Source organism: Muscardinus avellanarius (assembly GCF_963383645.1).
Source record: "Muscardinus avellanarius genome assembly, chromosome: 9".
In the NCBI taxonomy this organism is placed as follows: domain Eukaryota; kingdom Metazoa; phylum Chordata; class Mammalia; order Rodentia; family Gliridae; genus Muscardinus; species Muscardinus avellanarius.
In genome coordinates, this window is record NC_137795.1 from 44,337,691 (window position 1) to 44,358,081 (window position 20,391).

General features: G+C 40.1%; 1 protein-coding gene across 3 annotated transcripts in view; it reads right to left on the reverse strand.

The window, feature by feature from the left end:
- Positions 1 to 20,391, reverse strand: part of PRKAR2B (protein kinase cAMP-dependent type II regulatory subunit beta) — a gene marked incomplete at both ends in the record, with an annotated part of 110,713 nt that overhangs the window by 35,712 nt on the left and 54,610 nt on the right. The window contains one exon of one of the 3 annotated variants that reach the window (XM_080701115.1): positions 6,616 to 6,668. In XM_080701115.1, coding sequence (XP_080557241.1) covers positions 6,616 to 6,668 — 53 coding nt within the window. Of the gene's footprint in view, positions 1 to 6,615; positions 6,719 to 20,391 lie in introns of those variants that run through there. The other 2 variants (XM_080701114.1, XM_080701116.1) reach the window with 2 other exon arrangements.

Here is a 20,391-nt window from a genome sequence, read left to right on the forward strand (position 1 = left end):
CCAAAGTTCCCAGTCAGTTGGGACAAGTAAGAAGGACAACCTGTTACAACAGCTACAGTGGAGCTGCCTTTATTTTATTTATTTTTATTTGTTTGTTTATTTATTTTTGCAGTACTGGTGATGAAACCCAGGGGCATTGTACCTCCAAGCCACACCCCCAGCACTATTTTTTATTCTTTTTTTAAATTTTTTGAAACAGAGTCTCACTGAGTTGTGACAAGCCTCGCTACGTAGCTGAGGCTGTCCGTGAACCGCGATCCTCTGGTCTCAGCCTTTGGAATGCTGAGATTACAAGGGTGTGCCACCACGCCCGGCACTTTATTCTCTTTCTACTGAGTTTAAAACTCTTTCGGGACATAGCTCTTTCCTTTGAAACCCGATAAAGTCTAGAACCACATAAATTCTTAAATTTTTTTTTTAGATGTTAAATACATTTTTATGACAACTGTAGGTAGCTGCCTACACAGTTGTGTAAGGAATTTTCAGAAGGGAGTAGGTAACCATGTGCCACCACTCCCAGGGAGTATGTTCAAGAAAAAAATGAACCCAAGGTACACTCACTTCAGAACAAACAATAGAACTAGCCTCCCATGTCTTCACTCAACTTTCATTCCAGAAGGGTGAAGATGGCAGAGTGTTCTCTGGAAGGGTGGCTCATCAATTCTTGAGTTCCTTTTGACTAGGAAAAGGTTTGTTGAATCAAAAGCCCCCCCAGGCTTTACTTCCTGCAGTGCTGGCGTAGAACCCAGACCCTTGTCCCTGCTGCTTAAGCAAACGGTCCACAACTGAGCTACAGCCCTAGCCTGAAAAGGCCCCTTCTTTTGAGAACACTGATAGTGTGTGAGTATAAAATGAGTTAGAGGGGTAAAGGAGAGAGCACGTGGAGCAGTCATGGAGTCGGCATCCTGGAGACTACACATCACCTTCTGCTCCACTGGTCACTCAGAGAGTGACTGTGGGAGCCGATGAGCAGGGCCCTCACTCTCAGAAAGCCACCAGGCAGCAGGGAGTTTGTACCCACGAACAGATCCAAACTCACAAGGGGAAATTTAAATCAGTATAAGAGGTGGCTAAAAATTAATGAAATAATTAACCTGAAAAGAACTGAGGAAATTTAGTCTATCTAAACTATTTCTATGTTTACTTTTTCTATGTATTATTTATACACTTCATGGAAGACTATTAGCTAGTGAAAGAAGCCACTGCATTCTGTCGATAAGGGTTAGGTACATGTCAACTTCCGTTTATTATCTAATCCATATTCCTCTCGAACTGATGCTAAGGCAACACAGAAGTAGAGAAAAGGCAGATCCTGGTGCCTATTATCTCACTGCTACACAAGAAAATGAAGATTTAGGTGTGAACTAAATCTCACCAACCAGCCAGGTGTGGTGGCACATGCTTGTGATCCCACTTGGGAGGCTGAGACAGTAGGATTGCAGGTTCGAATACAGCCTCAGCAACTTAGTGAGGACCTCCACTACTTAGTGAGGCCCTGTTTCAAAATGAAAATAAAATAGGACTGAGGGTAGAGCTCTCTGGTAAAATAGCCCTGGGTTCAATCCCGAGTACAACACACACACACACACACACACACACACACACACACACACACACACATCGCGCCAACCAAAATTCATTTCTTCCTACTTCAAATAAGAAAGGCTAACACAATAAAACAAAACAAAACATTCAAAAAATCTACCTATAGCCAGGCATGGTAGAGCACACTTGTAATCCCCTTGCTTGGGAGGCTGAGACAAGAGGATTGCACAGGTTCAAAGCCAGCCTCGGCTGGTTTAAGAGACCCTGTTTTCAAATAAAATATAAAATAGGTCTGGGAGTGTAGCCCGGAGGAAGAAGGCCCCTGGGTTCCATCCCCAGTACCACCAAAAAAATAAAAAATAAAAATAAAAAAATCTACCTATAGGTTCCAGTGGAAGCAACTGTTCATGTTTGCCTGACGAGAAGCTCAATCTCAAAGAGAAAAGGCTGGGGTCCTGTACCATTACTTACTCTTCCTGTGGATTTAAGTCTTTGTCCCTTTCTCCCCAACCTTTCACTTCCTATGGCAGCCTCACACAGCCCAGCATTTCCCTTCCTAAACTATCTTTGTTTCTCAAGCCAGCCCCTCCCACCCATGGCCTACTGCCCTCTCTGCTTCCTCTCCTTGCAGGGCTGCTCAGAGACCACACAGCCCCTTACCTAGTATCCCCACGACCAGAGGAATCACACTTTGCATTCTGGCTCCCCCACCTGTGGCCACCTGCTTGGAAGATGCTCTCCGGCTTCTGAGGACTCATCTCCCCACAGGGCTTGGTGATCCTATCATAAAGGTCTGTCTCTGGATTGCTAAGCCTTCCACAACTTAACCAAAGTGTGACTCATGCTAGAGGCCATTTTGGTTTTCAATAAATTTATTTCTGATTTCAGGATAAACATCTACCTGTTCAACAAACATTCCTGTAGTACTTGCTAGGAGCTAGGCACTTTTTAAGAGCCCTACAAATATCAATTCACTCTATCCTAGTAATACCCAATGAAGCAGGTACCAATTTAAAGGGAAAAAATGAAGTTGCCCATTTGACTTCTCCAAGGCTACACAATCTATAAGTTACAGAGACAGGACTCGTCCCAGGCAGGCAGCCTACAGAGCCCACATGCTGAACCAGGGATCGGCAAGCTATCCCTACTGGCAAATCTGTTTTGGTGTCATCTCTGGGCTAAAAATGGCTTTGCCTTTTTTAATGACTGAAAAAAAAAAAATCTCAAAGAGGAACATTTCCTGGTACAAGAAAGTTCCAAGAAATTCTAATTCCAGTGTCCATAAAGTTTTAGTGGACATAGACATGCTTTCATTTGTATACTGCCTATTAGTGCTTTTAGAGCTGAATAGCTGCAAAAGACCTTATGACCTCCACAGCCTAAACAATTTGCTCTCTGAAAATGGTGTATTTTCAGTAAAACCAACAAAAAAGCCCACACAGAAAAAGTTCAGAAACCTATACAAAATATTTTGCCCAATAATTCATCCTCCACAAAGAACTGGAAATATTTTTTTTTCTGGGTGGTGCTGGGGATTGAACTTGGGTCCTCATGCATGCTAGGCAAGTGCTCTACCCAACTAGTCTGTATCTCTAGCACTGGAAGTAACCCTTTAAAACTTTTGATCAGAATATTTCATTCTCCAGCTCCAAACCTTGATGGACTCCACTCATCGGCCACATTTGCTGAGAAGGAAGCCCCTGTTCACCTTTCTTCTCACTCCAGTCACACCTCCCTTCACTTGACCCTCACACTCTTCCTGCCAGTCCAGTCGGAAAAACACGCCTCAGGCTTCCAGCCAGACTCTCCGTGCCTGTCCACTGGTCTCTCCTCCAGGAGGCCTCAACCACCCCAAGGAATCAGGGACCTTGCTGGTTTGGGGGCTTTAGTTCCTACACTGGTTTAACTGCCCCTTTAGCACTTCGAATTTTGTAATTATTCTTTAATTTACTTGTTTGTCTGCATCTGCCGAGAGATTCTAAATTCCAAGAGGGCAAGGACTCCCTACTGTATACCTAGTAACTGCCTGAATATGTAGAGGGCACTCCAAAAATCATTGTGGACTAATAGAACTAAGAAATACTTCACTTTTTCTTTTTTTGGTGGTACTGAGGGTGGAACCCAGGGGCTTTTCTACCTCCGGGCTATACTCCCAGACCTATTTTATACTTTATTTGGAAACAAGGTCTCACTGAGTTGCTGAGAGCCTCACTAATTAGCTGAGGCTGGCTTCAAACCTGTGCGATCCTCCTGTCTCAGCCTCCCAAGCGCAGGGATTAGAAGCGTGCACCACCACGTCCGGCCTAATACTTCACTTTTAAATTTATTGGCTCTTCTCTCCCAGGTTCCACAAGCTAGACATATACAATTCTTAAATTTTCATTTATTGAAGGTATTCCAACTAATATCAGTTATTTTTCCAAAATGATTCTTAGATATTTAGGTTTTCCTTGATTTCCTATTATAAAATAAGTACCTATTTATAATATAAATTTAAGCATTTGGTGATACAGAGCCCCAAATTTTATATTCTATAAAATACAAATGTCCACATGAAATGTTATTCTATTTATTTTTCATTTTTTTTTTTTTTTTTGGTGGTACTGGGGTTCCTGGAAGCCCTTCTACCTCTGGGCTACACTCCCAGACCTATTTTTACATTTTTATTTGGAAACAGGGTCTCCTAAGCCAGCGCGCATGGCTGGCTTTGAACCTGCGGGATCCTCCTGTCTCTGCCTCCCAAGCGCGGGGATTACAAGCATGCGCCACCACGCCTGGCAAAATGTTATTCTAAATACAGTATACATTTCCTATATTTGCACACATGTCCAGACATTCTCCCAATATCCATGTAGATTTAATTAAATTTGAACTCTGTCTTAATCATTCCTAAGGGGTATGGTATCAATTGCCTTAAGACAATTAGTTTTTAGTAAAATGGCTAGAAGAGTGAACACTGAGAATAACTGAGCACCTGAAGCACTTTATTACAATCATTAACATATCATTAGCACGTTAATTGCTGAAGAATACTTTAAAAGGTTTTTATTACAGGATCCAGGTCTTGGAGCGAAGGCCCAACCTACAAGACTCCTGTTCTAGGAACTGCCTGCCCCTTCTTATGGAAGCAGTTCCTGAGTCTGGCCAAGTCTGGACTTCATGAACTGCCCCTACTCTGGATAACACTAGGTCTATCAGAAACTTCTAGAATACTGGAATTTAGAACTGAGAGACAGGGCAATAAACAGACTGGCAGCTGCGTGGCTTTCAAAGACAACACTCAAGCCCTGTACCCTTGCTACTGAAGGACCTCATGGGTGGGCTGGCTCCTGCCTGCTACCTACAGCTTGGCCTTTTAATTATTTCTGGAATTGTTAAGATCTCTAAACATCTTTCCAATAAATTCTCCTCAGTATTTTCTTTTTTATGTTCATCTCAGTGTGACTGGGCTCTTTAATACAACCAAATTATCTTAACTGGGATAGCTGCCTCAACAAAACTATTAGCAATTAGTTGGAATGAATCAACAGAAAATGCTTTCCTTATCTCATGGTAGTTAAAATATTCTCAAGGTTTCATATTTTTTTAGTCAATCAGGTACTTTTTCTTTTTAATTGTTCAGTTAAATGCTCTTTACTTTAGATCTTTATTAATTTAAATCATCTCATTAAACATATCTCAATTACTAAATTTTATCTCATTTATGCAAATAAAGATTGGGAGTGATTTTCAAATGTCATTATTCCTCTTTCTGCTACATACATAAATGAAGTATATGATAGGCAAAGCTGAGTGTTTCAGACTACATTGAACTGTAAATAGCATACCACAGAATAGTAAAATATCCTGATCTCAAGGCAATGTAATTTTCAGGTTGGGATTTGTGGAGTTCATTATAATAATTTAAGTTCTGGTAGAGAGAAATTGTAACTAATGCTGGGACTCCCCATAGTAACTAAAGTAAAATGAGACTTCAAGATCTTTGACCTAAGGCTCCTGATCTTTCCACCACTGGATTTTATGTGTATTTCAGAGAATAGCATGATATGGTAACTTAAGGACCTATTATCTGCTTTTCTACATTAAAACTCAATCTAATTGAAGTAGTTTTTAGAGCTACAAAAATAGGTAGCTTTATTTTTTAATACTTCTTAAGGCTGAGGAGTCAAGAAAAAATTTTGCAAAGTATGTACAAAAAAAGTAAATTATATCTTTCCATTTCCAGGCACAGTAATCTCTTGCTTAGTTTACTTTTTACTAAGTAAATAAGAAAAGAATCAAGCTAAAGGACACAGCTTAAAAACTGCGTCAAACCACACTGGACAAGTTCTTACAAAAACATTAGAACCTCCTAGAAACTAGATGCTGAACAAACTATCAGGACATGTAGACTTTAAAAAATAGTGACTGCTAACCAGGTGTGGTGGCACACACTTGTAATCCCAGTACTTGGGAGGCTGAGACAGGAGAATCCAGGTTCAAGGCCAGACTCAGCTACTTAGTGAGGCTCTTTGCAACTCAGTGAGACCCTATTTCAAAATAAAGAATAAATAATAGGGCTGGGGCTATATAGCTTGGAAGTAGAATGACCCTGGGTTCCATACCCAGCAACACACACACACACACACACACACACACACACACACACACACACGGTAACTGCTGTACTGACACCTTAATGTAACTTTACTGCAACTTGTTTCATGGTAAGCTTCTGTTGTTACTCATTAATAGGAGAAGAAAGTCTTTCCCAGTATTTTTTCTTTGCTAGAAATATTTTCTAAGAGAAAAACCATTCACTGTGATAAAGATGGCTGAAAACACTTTTCATGACCAGATGTATTTTGCAAAATAAAACCCACAAATGCAATGAGAAATATGCTAATCATTCTTTTTAACCAAAGAGATTTGAATTTTGGATAAAAAATATTTCCACAGAATCTGAAGCAGAGGTAGGCTAAAAAGAAGACTAGGAAAAGGAATAGTCAAATAATTCCATTATTTTTCCTGTTAACCTGTATGCCTGTTAACATCTTTCTTCTTATTATTTTCCTCCAGTAAATTACCTACCCTGGACTCTGCATCATCTTCTTCTTCATCAGGATTGTAAGCTTCTGCACATACTATAAATATAAAAACAGACATTTTAAAGATACATCTATCAATAAACATACTATAATAAGTATATATTTGAAAATTAACACAAAGAATACCATGGTATTAAAAAACATTAGTTCCAGGGCAAGTAGTTTACCCACTAAAACTTATTTTATAGCATAATTTATAAGGGACTTCTTAGACTATAAAGCTGGATTTTAAGATGCTGACAATTGATTTTAGCTTTCTCCTGTTCAGAGCTTGAAACATTCTGTTTTTGTTTATAAGGCCAAAAATGTTCAAGACAAAAAAACTTAACTAAAAGGACACAAAAAGTCTAGGTCTGCCAATAAAATGATCAATTTAACCATATAGCTATGAGCAACTCTCACAAATTATCCATAATCCACTGTTTCAGAAACAAATATTAGTATCTTCCATATTCCCTTCCAGTCTTTATTCAGAGTAGAGTTTATACTGCATATGCAATTGTAAAACTTCCTTTTTTTTTTTTTTTTCATTTAATACTAAAGAATTTCTCAGGCTGAGACCAGAGGATCGCGGTTCGCAGACAGCCTCAGCTACTTAGGGAGGCCCTCTGCAACTCAGGGAGACCGGTTTCAAACTAAAGAATAAAAAATGGGGCAGGGGCTGTAGCTCGAAGGTCGAATGCCCCCTGGGTTCCATCCCCAGACCCGCCCAAAAAAAAAAAAAAAATTCTCATGTCATCAAAAACAGTTAGCAAATACTGTTTCTAAGGACTACAGATTATTTATCATATGCTATAATTATCTACTTCCCTAATGCTGAACACTTAACTGGCTTTTATTAAAACAATTTAGCAATAAACATCTTCACACATAAATATTTGTCTGCATTTCAGATTAGGCATTATTCCCAAATGCTATTTTGAGAGCTAAAAGACATGACAAATGTTAAGGCATATTTATCATGGTGTTTCCACAGAACTGCATTCATCCAGTCTAACTGTACCATGAGATTGAATATTATTGCTTAAAATCTTTGCCAATTTAAAAGAAAAATTTACATTTCAAAAATTATTATAAAACTTGGATTTGGGGGTGGCACACTGGGGAATGAACCCAGGGACATTCTACCTCCAAGTTACAGCTCCAGCCCTTTTTACTATTATTATATTTTGGAAACAGGGTCTCACTAAATTGCTGAGGCTGGCCATAAACTTATGATGCTCCTGTCTAAGCCACCCAAGTACTGGATCACAGGAGTGTGTCACCTTGCCTGGCAATTTTCTAATGTTTTTAGGCTGGCCATATTTCTTCTTTTGTCCTTATCTTCAGATAAACATTTGGCTTCCTTTTTTTTTTTAACTTAAACCAATTTTTAATACCATTGCATCTGTTACATTACTCATAATTGGTTATCTAGTTTGTTTTTTAGTAATTATTACAAAATTTTACAGATTATCCATGCTTTTTAATTTTTAATATAGAACTATCTATCAAGGAAAAAATACCCCTGTGTGATGTAAACTCAACATCAATTTCAGCAACTTAATGAGGTAGAATGCTCAGAGGTAGAATGCCCCTGTGTTCAATCCCCAACACAAATAAATGAATAAATATACAGATATATATCCTACAGTGCACAGAGAGCCCAACCCCCTCCACCTCAAAACAAAGCATCCTTTGGGCCCAAATGTCATTGTTTGAGACCTGGTGCATATTACGGTATTCAATCTCACAAGTCAGGAATATATGTTAATATCATCATTTGACTGATAAAGACTAGGGAAGAGAGGTGTCAAGGTCACACAAACTAGTAAGTGATAGGACCCATATTTGATACAGGACTTTCTGACTCTCTTGACTCCAAAGTACCTGCTCTTGACCACTGCTGTACACCGGGCTGCCTTGGTGGGTCTACCAACGCGATACAATGCCTGGACTCATTCTGGTGTCTCAGAAATCAAAGAGAAGCAAACCTATCTCTCCTGGGCAGGCTCACATTAAAGACCCTTACTCATGCATATAAGCAGAATGCCAATGTAGTAGTTAGCTTTCTGGATGAAGTACGGACTCAGCATGACCAGCCAATTCTCTCCCTGCAGGAAAATTATAGAAGCAGCCAAATTACAATTAAAAGATTGCTTGGTGAGCAGGAAATGGGAAGTTAGTGAGTTTGTCAAATAAACTGAAGTCTAATGGTATAAGGCCGGACAGCCTGAGGCATCCACATACAATACAGATGGTTCTGCTAATGTGGCTGAGACGGTTTAACTGGGTTGGCTGTAACTCTCCAGAGGGCACGAGGACATCTGAAGCGTGGCTCTAACCTCCTGTCTCCATGCATGACCAACCTCACAGGCAAGACTACCACATAACTCATTGGGCCCAGCACACAAAAAAAATATGAGCATAATATTATAAAAAAATGAAATATGTTACATTTAGACTTTCTAGAGGAAAACAGAAGAAGAAAATTAAGCCAAATGTGGAGCCTTTGTGAGTATGAGGCCCGGTTCATGAAGCCAACATATTCAATAGGACGCAGTAGGAAGTATAATTGGTTCTTTAGGTAACTTGTGTATGTTTATGAATGTGTGTGAATATATATGTAAATATAGATATATATCCTCTGACCCATTACTATTATTCTTACATTTTTATTTACAGAAGGTAATCCTAATCCTTTCATTTCTAAACTACTCATCACTAACTCCTACCTAAATCATACAGAGTAGTCATCTCCATATTATTTTCCAGGTAGCTTATCAATTGTCCAAGTATTATTTATTACTTAACATCCCACTAATTTATAATACCTTGTTAATCATGTAGTATGCTTGTTTGTGTCTGGGTTGTTTCACTTGACTATTCATTATGCCATTATTATAAGGATTTAGTTTTTTATTATGTCAATATTATAAGGCATTTATGTTGCAACTGTCTAAAGATTATTAGAATTCACCTCCTATAGCCAAATCAAAATAAAGTACTTGAAATTTTGTAAAATAAAATTTCTCTGGTGCCTTACAGTTCCTTAAGAGTCATTTAAACTGTTTCCTCTAATTGGAACCCTCTCCATATTCTCCTTTCCAAGCCATCCCTTCTCTTTAGTCTCAACTAAAATCAGATCAAGAGTCACATCATAGGCTGGGGATGTAGCTCAGTGGTAGAACACTTGCCCAGATTGCTTGAGGCCCAAGGGTTTTATTCCTGATTTGAAAGAGAGAAGAGAAAGAGAGTCATGTCTTGACCTCTCACCTGCACAAAGCTCACTTAGGAAATCCCACTTCTGTGCTCATCTGTGTTTACTCAAGAGCTCATTATTACTTACCATACTGCACCCTTCCAAACATGTATTAATCAATTTGCCTCTCCAGGCTCAGACTTTAGCCCTCCATAGACTGACTGTGCACTCCTATTCACCTCCGTGTTTCTCTAACGGCACACTGTCTGCCTTTGTGCTCATGTGAACGAATGACTGATGAACAAATGCTTGCAAGGTCCTTGAGGACAGAAATGATGTTTCTTTTGAATACCTCACAGTAAAGTACCTATTACAGACTTCCAAACAAATGTATGTTGAATGAGTGAATGAGTGAATGAATGAATGAACTAAAAGCTGCACTGTGATGAAGTGTCCTACACTATTTATTCAAGAATTGGGGACAGAGAGGAAGAATGAAAATGAGTGCCTTCCATCTTATCACGAAAGAGCCTGGCACAGAGACTGTGAGTTCAGTAAATATTTGTGCAATAAATTAATGCTTTACAGGTTTTGTGTCTGGATGGCTGGTCAAACCAAAGCCTCTATTTAACTTGTAGTGTCTTGTATTCTTTCTGAAATGTATCTGCCCTCCATCTTCAAGGCAATCTAAACTTTAGCTTAAAACCATATACTTTATTCAATGGTAATTAAACAGTGATAATAGACAAAGGTTTATTATTCAAGTAAATCCTATGTTGAATTTTAGGGTGTGTGTGTGTGTGTGTACTATATTGGTTCTCTAGAATAGTCCTAGAATTTAAGCAGATTCCCACATTGCAGATAGAGTAACGTGCATGGCTGTAGCCAACTGCTACAGATTGTAGAACAGACAGGAATGTAAGAACTATTCTGACTTTGCATCTTGTCAGATCTGGCCCTCAATCTTTTCATGAACTATATATATAGTGTGGTAGACAAAGGGTTATGCCAACTCTCAGAGTTTTGCACCAAGAACCTTCTTCCCTTTGTCACTAATGTATAAAAATCAGTACAGTTAAAACAACTCTGAACTATAAGTATATATAGCACATACTGGCATTCTGGCTAACAAAGAATAATGGAACCAGACCAAACCCCATGAGCCACTGGGTCCTTGGCTCTGATAGAGTCTTTACATACATAATACCCCTCGGTAAGTGTTTATTTAAAAAAAATGAAAGGAAAATAGGGCCCTTGTATGAAGACTGCATGATTTAGAGGCCTTCAATCTAGAAAAAATACTGACTTCTATACAATATATAAAAGTTAATTTTCCAGTATTCTCTATATACTAAGATTTTAGCATACTTATTTAAATCATAATCAGCTTAAAATAAAGCAATTATAAAAGCACAGGTGTATTAGACAACAGCTTTCTGACTCAATATAGTTAAACTTAGCATATTGAAGTGGAAATGCCTTCGTACGAAGGGGAAAAATTATCTTTTATAAACATCCATTTATAAAACAGCATGCATCTCAACCAAAAAAAAAAAAAAAAGTCCTCTGGGGGCAAAAAATGTATTCTTTTTTTTCTTTGTAAAAACCATAAATGTACATTACATACATAGAAATATAGTATTTTCTGTGGTAGTAAAACCTTATTGGGATGAGAAGAATAAAGTCTAAAGAGACTTGAGAGTAATGATGAAAAAAGATTGAAAGAATTAGTATAAAAATATAATAGTTGCACATGGTGGCGCACACTTGGAATCCCAGTGTTTGGGAGGCTGAGACAGGAAGATCGCACAGGTTTGAAGCCAGCCTCAGCTACTTAGTGAGACCCTGTTTCTAAATAAAGTATAAAACAGGTCTGGGAGTACAGCTTGGAGGTAGAAAAGCCCCTGGGTTCCACCCCCAGTACCACACACACAAAGAAATAATAATAGTTGTAGCTACATGAAAGTAATAGACTTCCCCCTCCCCTAGTCATTCACATTTCTTACCACGTAATTTGGCTATTTCTATCCATTAGTAATGATCTTAAACTTGAATTCATAGAGCAGAGGTATTTGGAGAACATGCCCAAAATACAGAAATTCACATTTTGATTGCAAATCCCCTTCAAATAATAGCCCCCACAGAAAGCCTTGTTTGTTCTCTAAAAAAAAGAAAAATTTCTTGCGATGTAGGAAGGACATCAAGAATAGGAATGATACATAAGTGTATAAATGCATAAACAAGTAAAGGAATGAAATTATATTTTTATTATGTATTATAAGTAGTATGTAATGTGTTTTATCTGTATATGTTACTTTAAATACGATTTATAAATATAGACTATATATGAAATATTTATAGAAAAGTTTAGCCTAGAAAGTAAGACAGAAATAAAACAATCATGACAATATCAGTGCCATAATGAACATATGTACGAAGTGCTACAGGAACACAGAAGAGAAAGGACATCCACGCTGCGGGAGGACAGAGGCCGTGGGGAGGAGATACCTCAGTGAAGCCTGGGAAGAAAGAGCCTTTTGTTCCCTGCTGTGTGCCCAGCACCTGGAACCATACGGACGGACACACAGTAAATGTTAACAAAAAGGTGGGAGAAATAGTTTGTGAGAGATGTTTTTCTTCCTTATTCTTGGACACACCGAAACTGAATGTCAGGTTAGACAGGCTTGCAGGTCAGGAACAGGCCATCCTCCAGTCTCAGTGACTTAAAACAAAGTAAGTTTATTTCTTGCTCACACAGTATGCCCACCTCGCACAATGGCACTTTGTTCCGTGTGGTGTCTACTGAGGGCTGCAGGCTGACAGAACCGCCACGGTTTGGAATGCCACCAGTCCCTAAGGCTGCTCACTGGCTCCTAAAGCTTCTGCCTGGAAGTTATTGTGCCTGTTCTGCCAAGAAGGAATACATATCACATTTCACTGAATAAGGGACATGGTCCTTCTTAGCTTCAAGGAGATGGAGAAGCACAGTATTACCATGAACTTAGAAGATGAGACACTCAGAATGACTACCAAAGACTACCAAAGAAAACAGCTGACGGCCCTGACCCAATGTGTCTTTCCACCAGCCCCCATATGCCTAGCAGGTGAATGGAAGGAGAACTGAAATCAACCTAAGTCTGCTTAAAAACAGAGAAGACCTGGGAGCGTCGCTCAGCGGTATAGCACTTGTCTAGCATGTACAAGGCTGTGGGGTTTAATACCACTACACACACACACCCCACACACAGCCAAAAAGTTCTTAACCTAAAAATACAGAATAAGGCTGCCTAAAAAACTCTCAACAGGAGCCGGGCGTGGTGGCGCACATCTGTAATCCCAGCATTCGGGAGGCTGAGACCAGAGGATCACGGTTCGCGGACAGCCTCAGCTACTTAGGGAGGCCCTCTGCAACTTAGTGAGACCCTGTTTCAAATTAAAGAATAAAAAATAGAGCGGGGCATGGTGGCGCATGCTTGTAATCCCCGCACTTGGGAGGCGGAGACCAGGAGGATCCCGCAGGTTCGAAGCCAGCCGCGCTGGCTTAAGAGACCCTGTTTCCAAATAAAAAAGTATAAAACAGGTCTGGGAGTGTAGCCCGGAGGTAGAAGGGCTTCCAGGAACCCCAGTACCACCAAAAAAAAAAAAAAAGAATAAAAAATAGGGAAGGGGTGTAGCTCAGAAGTTGAAAGCCCCTGGGTTCCATCCCCAGACCCGCAAAAAAAAAAAAAAAAAAAAAAAAAAAATCTAAAAAAATAAATAAAATTTCCTTGAAATCGTCTCTTCAATTTTAATAGAATGTTTAGCTATGTAATTTATAACAAAATTTTACTACTTCCTACATTCAAATAAGTTATTATAATCCATCCTGTTCTAAGTTGCATTTCAGCTACAGAAAGAACATTTAAGTATATCTTTCAGCCATCTTACAGAAATGTTGGCATCTTTCATTAAATACTACTTAAGTGGCTATTAATTCCCAGATCAGCTATGCTCATATCAGCAGAATTTTACTGTAGAGTTTAGCCAAGGTATTTAATTTTACAGCCCTGTCTGGGTGAAATGATAGAAAGAAACTTTTCATTTCATCTAAGATGTTCTGCCTCTCCCAAATGATCTTCAGATTAATGGCACTTTAAGAGCTAGCCATCCACAAACCACCTTCTAGTTCTCTGTTTTAAGCCAGGTGTAGTGGCACACACTTGTAATCCTAGCATTTGAGGGCTGAAACTGAGGTTCAAGCTCAGCCTCAAAAATTTAGTGAGGCTCTCAGCAACCTAGTGAGACCCTGTTTCCAAATAAGAAATAAAAAATTGGTCTGAGGATGTAGCTTGGAGGTAGAATGCCTCTGGGTTCAATTCCCAGTAGTGCGCGCGCGCACACACACACACACACACACACACACACAACTGTTTTATACCTTTATATTCAGGTAAATTCCTAAATCAACCCACACATAGAATTACCAATCTTATAAAAATTCTGTAAAAATTTTTTGTTATTACCATTATAAAATTTTCTTTGATCTCAGGAATATATATATAAATATATACCCACTATATATAGATATAGATATAGATATATACATACACATATATATTATATATATTAACAGTGCATTGTAACCATACATTTTGATGAAGTTCAGGGTGACAGAGGCATACATGCATACAGCACTCATTAGTATTTCAAGTATCTTACTAAACTGCAAAATCCATTACAAAACTATTAATTTTTGTTGTCATTTAAGAGGAGAGGCATTTAGAATAAAACTTCAAATTTGACTGATTTCTTTTTGTGTTTCTAAAGACAATTTTCCTCTAGACAGATAGCGCTCCTCTTCTAATCAAGAACCATTGACAACTCACAAATAAGCTGTCGAGTTCGGAACACTATGGGGATGAGTGTTGCTGAAATACATAAATGAGCAGCAACAGAGAGCTTCAAGCAAATGAGAATTTGCTCATCATGTGCTATTTTCTTATTATTAAAGCTACAGACACCAAAATCTGTTTCAAAAAATGCCTCCAGGCTGGGCGTGGCAGCACAAGCTTATAATCCCAGTACTTGGGAGGCTGAGACAGGAGGATCACAGTTGGCGGCCAGCCTCAGCTACTTAGTGAGGCCCTCCGCAACTTAGTGAGACCCTGTTTTGAAATAAAGACTAAAAAATAGGGCTAGGGTACGTGTAGCTCAGAGGTAGAATGCCCCTGGGGTCCCCTCCCAAGTACCGCAAAAAAAAATAAAAAGCCTCCAAACAAAAACAAAACCCTATGTTAGAACACATGTGTTTGGTAAGTAAACTTCTTTTTCTAGATTTGACTCCCATAGTGTTTAAAGCTTCAATATTATTCAGCATGTATAATCAGTCACTAGATTTATCCCCAATACATTTTCCTTCTATCACATGTCCTACAAGTATGCATTTAGTCTATAGAACATTAACCATTTTTCTAATAATTAACTTATGGTACAGCATGGCACAGTTAAGAGGAGAAAATATTCAACAGGTTCATAGAAAAAATATGAAACATTCTTCATGCATGTTTCTAAGAGTATGATTCACTGTTCAGACATGATGAACAGGCTGTGGGATTCCAAGACCAGAGAAAACACCAGACAATCCTTTTCCCTTTCACAGTGGAACAGTAATCACCTGTACCCCTCAATGTTCTTTACCTAAACATGAAAATACAGACATGTGCAAACCAGGGGCCCAATTCATGGATATTTTACAAAAACTCTATTCAAAGTAAAGCAAATTTTCTTTAAGAGAAAGAATAAAACTTGCAAATGACCAAGAGTAAAATAAATACTGTAGTAAAAAAGAAACCCAAAGAACAACTGAGAATATATTCAGAAAAACTGTTAATTTTTAAAGCCTATGTAATGTGCTTGTTGCTAAACATCAGAATTCATCGATGATATTCTCCAGAACACCATTAAGTAGCAGACAGTAAGTGGATCCATTTGTACTAGAGAACAGTACTAGAATAAAAATTATATTTGTACTTTGCTGAAAATGCTCCAATGAGGATTTCTGGGTATTTGTTGAGTATTATGAAAGAAATTAACAGCCAAGGACACATCAAAAAAGAATTCTGATCCTTTAGTTTAAACATCAGAAATAGTTTCCCAAGAGTTTGTGCAAATGCTCTCACTGTTTTGATAATGTAATCATTTCCTGGCATTAATTTTGGTCTGAAAACCTCAGTCAGATTAAACTAAACACAAATGCTACCTGATAATAAATGACAGATCCACATTTATCAGAATGCAGTTTTGCTCTTCTTATATAACACAGCTATACTTAAAGTTTCTGAATAATCTGACTTATTGTTTTTGAGACTAATAGTCCCTGACATACACATGAGAGAATTATAGGAATAAAAACATTACAAAAATTCTTTTAATTTACTAACAAATTTTCAGAACAAGAATCATCTGGCCAGACAGTTCTGGGAACTTTGGGCTGAAATATAGCCAGGATTATAGGAAAATGCTATAGCAAATTCCTAGTTCCCAAATGTAGTAACAAAACTATCAAATACAAACATTAGGGTGTTTTGTGTATATGTGTGTTTTTAACTGTACTGAGGATGAAACCCAGGGCATTCTACCTCTGAGTGATACCCACAGCACTACTTTTTATTTTTTATTTTGAAACAGGGTCTCATTGAGTTGCAAAGAACCTCACAAAGTAGCTGAGGCTGTCCGCGAACCATGATCCTCCTGTCTCAGCCTCCTGAATACTGGGATTACAAGCGTGCGCCACCACTCCCAGCAAAAATTTTAAATCGTTCATGCCCGGTTCAACAAGTACTCTTCAAATAATTTCATCTGAAGAAATGGCAGATAAAGAAGGAAGGAATCTAAATTCTCAATAACAGGCAAACAATAGGATATACATACACATATACTAATGACATTTTGCAAACATTTAAAATTATTTGTACAGAAAACCTAACAGCAAAGAAAAATGCTCACTAGAACATAAGCTCATAAAAACCCTGTAGCAGTACTGGTTACAGTGACCCAAGGGAAAGACAAGCAGGGAGATGAGCAGCTCAGCCAGCCGACAGCTGGGCTCCTGGCTGCACAAAAGACCAGTGAACTGTGACGGGCCCCGCCCATCAGCCAGTAAGTCCGAGAGCTAAGATGGCGCTGAGCGGAAATCTTCCCCAGAGCACTTAGGTGGTAAACAGCTTTCAGGAAGTGACGACAAGAGCATGAGATACACGGGAACACCGCATGCCATAGGGCAACAGCCAATGGACTGGCTGTTGCCATGAGTTGTGCACGTGAACAGTCTGCTGATTGGCTGTTGGGCTCTACATAAGGGGAAGATTTCTGGGGGGAAGGGGAGAGAAGAGAAGATTTACGGGAAGAAGATTTGCGGGAACTGTACAAGAACCTGGGGTAATAAAACTGCTTGAGGAAGATCGTGTAAGAGTCGTCACTGCGCGCGACAAGTGGTTGGCCCGTACGGGGACCTTCGCTTTGATCAGAACCTCGGCAGTCCAGGGCAGCCGGCTGGTAAGTACTCCTTGACTCCGAAAAGGGAGGAGGAGGCTCCGTTTACGGAGGGTTATTTTCCCCGATCAAAGGGGGCTCCATTAAGGAGGATATTTAGTAAATAAGGCTCGCGGATAAGCGAGGCTCGCGGAAAAGCGAGGAACAGCGCTGTATTTTCCCCGATCAAAGGGGGCTCCATTAAGGAGGATATTTTTTAGTGTAAGTAAGTTAGAGAATCGGGCTGGTCCTGATTCGACAAGATGGGAAATAGTCCATCTCACCCATTGCATAAAGCATTGAAAGCTTTGTTGAAAAGTAGAGGCCTAAAGCTTAGGGACAAGACAATACAAGATTTTCTCGAACAAATAGATAGGGTAGCGCCATGGTTTACAGTATCAGGGAATCTTTCTTTAGCAAGCTGGGATAAATTGGGAAGAGACGTAGAACGCGCCGAAGAACAAGGTATTGTCACAGGAGGGACTCGGCCGCTTTGTCGGCTGATTCGTGCCTGTTTGGAAGAAAGGCGCTTTAGAAAATTTGTGCAGGAGGGCCAGGCAGCTTTAGACGGTGTAAAAGAGGAACGTTCAACTTCCTCTAAAGTGGCCAGTGAGGAGGATTCAGAGTCAGAGGGGGAGGATGAATCTGAGGAGGAATTAGAGGCCATTGGTAAACAAGTGAAAGCTTTTGAACTGATTAAAGAGGAAATTTCGCCTCCTCCGTATAACCCTTCTGCGCCCAGAGCAGGAGAAGGTGTCTCTTTTAGTAGTCAGATGTGGAGAGATGCGGGAATTTTTTTAGCAAATCAAGCTTTCCCAGTTTTCCAGCTGCAGGAGGGGGGAAATCGTTATCATGAGCCTTTGGACTTTAAAATAGTTAAGCATCTCGCAGAGTCAGTTCGCACATATGGGTCGTCAGCTGCTTTCACTATAGCAATAATAGAGAGTTTACATCGCTATGCCATGACCCCAGGAGACTGGCAAAATTTGGTTAGGGCCACCTTAAATCCTGGCCAATATTTGGATTGGAAAGCTTATTATATAGAATATGCCACTGAACAAGCTGCACGTAATCGAGCAGCAGGAAATTCAGCCTGGGATATAGACATGCTGATGGGCCAAGGACGATTTGCTAATCAACAGCTTGGGTATCCACAACAGGTGTATGAACAAATCAACAGACTCGCTACCCAGGCCTGGAAGGCCCTCCCTAACAAAGGAGAGGTATCTGGTAACCTTACAAAGATTACTCAAGGATTGACTGAACCCTTTTCAGACTTCGTTGCCCGTCTAGTAGAGGCTGCGGGAAGAATTTTTGGGGATTCTGACGCGGCCATGCCGCTCATTAAACAATTGGTCTATGAGCAATGCACTAAAGAATGCAGACAGGCCATCACTCCTTACAAACATAAAGGCCTAGAGGTGTGGATGAAGGTGTGCAGGGAACTCGGAGGACCCTTAACCAATTCAGGACTTGCTGCAGCCATTATACAGGCCTCCGGACAACAAAGTAAGAATAGTACCAAAAATGGCAATTGTTTTTCCTGTGGAGCGACAGGACACTTAAAACGAGATTGTCCTAAGTGTAGGGCGTCCCAATCTTATCCTTCTCCTCCTGAGTATTGTCGTCGATGTAGAAAAGGAAGGCATCCTACTTTTGAGTGCCGTTCGGTTAAAGATATCGATGGCAACCCCTTGCCCTATACTGGAAAGCAATCATCAAATACTCAGACAAAAAACGGGAGGGCGGGCCCTCGTTCCCAGGGCCCACAAAAATATGGGAACCCTCAGGTGTATGGGGCCATGGAGACACAGCCACCTCAGTGGCCCAATTTACAGCCTCCGGAACAGTCCGGCGAGCCACTCCAGGTTCGGCAGGATTGGACCTCTGTGCCACCTCCAGGCTGGTATTAACGCCACAAATGGGGGTTCAAATTATTGAAACAGATTTTCAAGGTCCTCTGCCACCTAATTCTGTTGGCTTACTTTTTGGAAGGTCTTCCTCTACCATGAAAGGACTTGTAGTCCATCCGGGGGTTATAGATGAGGATTATACCGGTATTATCAAAGTGATGGTTTCAGCGCCCCGGGGTATCGTTGCCATTTCCCCTGGGGATAGAGTGGCACAGTTACTTTTGCTTCCCAGTCTACATGGTATGTTTCCTTCAGCAGAGGGACGACGCGGTATTGGTGGGTTCGGTTCTTCAGGAAATGAGTTAATATCTCTTGCCTTTGATATGGGAACTCGTCCCTTGATAACCTTGGACGTGGAAGGCAAGCAAATCCTAGGACTTTTAGATACTGGGGCAGATAAAAGTGTCATCGCCTGTAAAGATTGGTCATCTTCATGGCCCACTCAAAAGGCTACCGGAGAACTTAGAGGTTTGGGTTATGCTAAAACCCCTGACCTCAGTGCTAGGGCTTTACATTGGAAAGATCAGGAGGGACATAAGGGGCAGTTTGAACCCTATGTGCTGGAGCTGCCAGTTTCCCTCTGGGGAAGAGATTTATTAGTGGACATGGGATATTCCTTACAAAATACATCTTATTTCCCCCAAGCCCATAATATTCTCCTTCGCCAGGGCTACCACCCTTCCTACGGGCTGGGAAAACACCTCCAGGGACGTAAAAGCCCAATTCCTATTAAAGAAAAGAGTGGTCGCGAGGAACTGGGTTTTGTGCAGTAGCCACTGAGGAGGCAATTCCCATTACCTGGAAGACGGGAGATCCAGTATGGGTTCCTCAGTGGCCTCTCTCCCGTGAAAAGCTTGAAGTAACAAGGAAATTAGTACAAGAGCAATTACAGTTAGGCCATATCCGGCCATCCACCTCTCCTTGGAATACCCCGATTTTTGTGATAAAGAAAAAATCTGGAAAATGGAGGTTATTACACGACCTCCGAGCCATAAATAGCCAAATGCAGATTATGGGGCCAGTCCAACGAGGGCTTCCACTCCTCTCTGCTATTCCGAAGGAGTGGCCACTTATCAGCATAGATATAAAAGATTGTTTTTTCTCCATCCCTTTAAATCCTGCGGATACTCCTCGTTTTGCTTTTACTGTTCCCTCT